This window comes from Meleagris gallopavo, chromosome 8 (genome assembly GCF_000146605.3).
Source record: "Meleagris gallopavo isolate NT-WF06-2002-E0010 breed Aviagen turkey brand Nicholas breeding stock chromosome 8, Turkey_5.1, whole genome shotgun sequence".
In the NCBI taxonomy this organism is placed as follows: Eukaryota; Metazoa; Chordata; class Aves; order Galliformes; family Phasianidae; genus Meleagris; species Meleagris gallopavo.
Window position 1 is genome coordinate 21,707,958 of NC_015018.2, and position 3,808 is coordinate 21,711,765.

Genomic DNA, 3,808 nt, shown 5'->3' on the forward strand with positions numbered 1-3,808 from the left:
CGAGCTGAGCCCGTGTGTGTGCCTCGCAGCTGCCCGTGGTGTCGGTGGTGCGGGACGCGGAGGCGCAGCTACTGCCCGGCGTGGGGGCTGTGGTGACCTGCAAGGTGGGTGCCGGGGGTGGGACGGCCCCTCGCGTGTCCCTGTGTGTGCCTGCGGCCGGGGGCTCTGTGCTTTCCTTACAGAGCTCCTCATAGAGGGCAGCGCCCGGAGCGGCAGGAACAGAGAGCAGCAGAGCGGTAAACAAGCCTCCGGGCCCAGCCCGCGCTGCACAGGCACTGACTGCCTGCTGTCCCTCCACACAGGTGTGCAGCATCAATTCCCGGTTTGCCAAAGTGAACATTCTGTATGTTGGCTCCACGCCACTGAAATCCACCTTCCGTGGCACTATACGGTAGGAAAGGGCAGGGGGCACGCTGCTCAGGGCAGGCTGCCTGCCTGGCACCAGCCAGCTGGATGAGGGCAGCTGCTTGGAGACATCTAGCAAGGTCTGGCCGGTGTCCAGACAGGCTGGGGCAGCTCCTGCTTGCTCTCTCTGGTATCACATTCCTGTGTGTCCTTTTCCAGGAAGGAAGACATTCGAGCCACTGAGAAGGATAAGGTCAGCAGGGCACTGCTGGGTGCGGCACCATTCCAGCTTCCCTCTGTTCAGCTCCCATCCTTCTGCTGCCTGTGGGGTGCCTACTGAGAAGTACCTGCATTCTCCATGCACTCCTGTCCGCTCCTTCCCACACAGGTAGAAGTCTACAAGAGTTTTCGCCCTGGTGACATAGTTCTAGCCAAAGTTGTATCCTTTCCCGTCGCACTGGGAGGGCCCACAGGCCTGGAGGGTTTGTACTGGGCTAGAGAGTCTTTCTCTTAACCCACACCCAACCAGATCTCACTGGGGGATGCACAGTCCAACTACTTGCTGAGCACAGCAGAGAATGAGCTGGGCGTGGTAGTGGCACGCAGTGAGGCAGGTAGGAATCACCCTTTCTCCATGTGGGGAGCAGCTGATGCAGCTTGGGGAGCAAAAACCCTCCTTTCCTCCCACTGCTGAGCCTTGGGCTGCTGGGGATGGGAAATGTGAAAAAAGAGTAAAGGAAGGAAACCTGCTGACTGGGGATGCCCGCAGGGGTGCAGATGGTGCCTATCAGCTGGTGTGAGATGCAGTGCCCACAGACACACACCAAGGACTTCCGTAAGGTGGCCCGTGTGCAGCCGCAGTTCCTGCAGACCTAGCAGCCCCCTCAGGGGCATGGGGGCCCCAGGAGGGAAGGCTGCTGTGCTGCGGTCCAGCAGCTTCCATGCAGCTCCACACTTGAGAGACTGGAACAGCAGGATGGATTTTGTATTTGTGCTGTAGGTAATAAATGTTCTTTTCTTTTTTGAGAGCTCTGTGTTCTGCTCAGTTACTGCCCATAGGGATTGCTCCGGAGCTGCTGGAGGGGGCTGTTTCACACAGCAGTGCAGGGGTGAGGAAGTGTGTTCCCAGTCTGGGGCTGGGGAGAGGCTTTGAGGCTAGTGGTACTCAGCACAGGCTGTGGCTGCTGCTGTACTCATCTCCAGTGCCGCTTATCGCCTCAGGTCATGCATGCCCTTCATTAGGCAAAGAGGTGTGGCACACACCAGAGCCAGTAAACCACTGATGAGTCACAGTGAATCACTCCTTGCAGCAAGGATTGCAGAACTGTGCTTTGCTGTGCAGAGCCCAAGCACTTTCTGCACCCGCAAGTCAGCAGCAACTTCTGCATCACAGACACGTGGTAGCACAGGAAAGGAGGTGCTAGGCAAAGTGGGAGCTCCATGTGGCCCAGGAGCACATGGCGCAGTGGCACAGGAAAACGCTGACATAAATTATTGCATATTAATCTTTTATTGAACTGGAACAAGACAACTGGTACTGCTAGACAGTTAGATTGACCCAGTGCAAGCCCAGGCTCACTACAGCAGCAGTGGGGAGGCTACAGTGACAGTGCTAAGTACACGTTTGTGGGACGGGGACACAATGGCATCTACACCACCTCCATGAGGCAGGACTAGGGTTGGCTTTGGCTGTAGGAAGCACATGGCAAATACAAATTCCCAGACAACACGCTCCTTCCTTTGTCCAAAAGCAATAAGTTAAAGCATTGGCTGGTAGAGCTGGGTTGGGGTTTGCAAGTACTACTACTGGGTGCTGTACTACACAGAAGCATGCACCACAGTACAACCCATTCGGTGTCTAAGCATCCTAGTTTTTGTGCCACACAGCCACAAAGGGACTATGCACCCATCCTGGTTGCTGCCCCCATCCCACTGCTCCTGATGTGCTCCTGGAATAACTAAACCAAGCAAAAGAACTACAGTAACAGTGACAAGAGCTGCCGGAAAAGCGAGAGAAGCCAGGTGTGGCAAAAGATTGCTTGAGAGCATCCCCCAAGGGCTGGGAACACACAACATAGGGCTGCAGTTGCTGCCTGGCAGAGCGAGGACTCCCTTTCACACCAGACCCCTGTGCACACAGCCCCTCACCCCCCAGCTCCCAGGCTGCCTGCAGAGGTGAGCCTGGTGCAGAGGGTAAGGACCTAGTCCTGGGGAGCTGCTCCCTGCTCCAGCTCTGCAGCTCCAAGTTCCTACAGCTGTGGGGTGTGCACAGAGGGGTGGGGACAGAGGGGACTCATCTACTTGCTAGTCTGCACGCCTGCCTCATTTCTTTACTTTGCCCTGAGCAGCGACAGCCTCCATGGCCTTGCGCACCGTCTCCTCATCTCCTAGGAACTGCATGGGCTTGATGGGCTTGAGGTTTTTGTCCAATTCATAGACAATTGGGATGCCGGTGGGCAGGTTCAGCTCCATGATAGCCTCTTCTGACATGCCTGCAAACAGAGGATGGTTACTCAAAGGGAGGGCAAGGGAGAGCCCTGCTTGTGTGGAGCTGGAGCAGTGGGGGGTCCCAAGCAATGTGCAGAGCTGCCGTACCTTCCAAGTGCTTGACAATCCCCCTCAGGCTGTTGCCATGGGCCGCAATAAGGACTCTCTTGCCCTCTTTGATCTGTGGGACAATTTCCTCATTCCAGAAGGGCAGGGCCCGGGCAATGGTGTCCTTCAGGCTCTCACATGTGGGCAGCTGGTCCTCTGTCAGGTCAGCATAGCGACGATCCTGCAGTAACACCACCACACCTGCACCACAGTCCAGCACCCCCGGGGGCTACACCAGCAATCACGCAGAACGGAAAACCACCAGGGGCCGAGTGCTGAGAACAGTGACTGAGAACAGGAGTGGAACTGGCTTGTAGCTATACACCCACGAGAAAGTGCTTTGGGATTTGCCTCCAGCTGCCGGACCTGCCTGGGAGCAATAGCACGGTGCTTGTTGCTGAGCAAACACCCAAGCTTTGGCTACGGGACTAATGATTAACATCTCCCCTTGACTCCGTGCCATCCCTTGGGGTTCATCCTCTGCAGGGAGAGGATAGGATGGCCTCAGTCCAGCCCCTGTCACCAATGCTGCAACCGGAGAGCGAAGGGCAGCGTGGGAGGCCTGGGCCACACGGCTCCCCAGGTTCCTGGCAGCCCCTTACCTTGCTGATGGTGCTGAAGAAGGGGTGGTCCGACTGCATGGGCGGCGGGGGGATGTCGAAGGAGCGCCTCCAGATCTTCACCTGGGCCTCACCGTGCTTGGCGGCTGTCTCAGCCTTGTTGAGGCCGGTGAGGGCCCCGTAGTGCCGCTCGTTGAGGCGCCACGTCCGCACCACGGGCAGCCACATCTGGTCGATGGCGTCCAGCACGTTCCAGAGGGTGCGGATGGCCCTCTTCTGCACCGACGTGAAGCAGATATCGAACTCAT

General features: G+C 57.4%; 2 protein-coding genes across 2 annotated transcripts in view; one reads left to right on the plus strand and one right to left on the minus strand.

Moving 5' to 3' along the window:
• The window catches only part of EXOSC1 (exosome component 1), a 1,676-nt gene extending 303 nt beyond the window's left edge, over positions 1-1,373 (plus strand). The window contains exons 2-7 of the mRNA XM_010714738.3: positions 10-104; positions 303-391; positions 565-598; positions 734-784; positions 875-959; positions 1,115-1,373. Of these exons, the coding sequence (XP_010713040.1) occupies positions 10-104; positions 303-391; positions 565-598; positions 734-784; positions 875-959; positions 1,115-1,221 (461 nt within the window). The 3' untranslated portion in view covers positions 1,222-1,373. The remainder of the gene's footprint in view (positions 1-9; positions 105-302; positions 392-564; positions 599-733; positions 785-874; positions 960-1,114) is intronic.
• Positions 1,374-1,832: 459 nt separating this feature from the next.
• PGAM1 (phosphoglycerate mutase 1) overlaps positions 1,833-3,808 on the minus strand; it is a 2,241-nt gene continuing 265 nt past the window's right edge. The window contains exons 2-4 of the mRNA XM_010714739.2: positions 3,543-3,803; positions 2,941-3,121; positions 1,833-2,837 (exon numbers count right to left, since the gene is read on the minus strand). Coding sequence (XP_010713041.1) covers positions 2,668-2,837; positions 2,941-3,121; positions 3,543-3,803 — 612 coding nt within the window. The 3' untranslated portion in view covers positions 1,833-2,667. The remainder of the gene's footprint in view (positions 2,838-2,940; positions 3,122-3,542; positions 3,804-3,808) is intronic.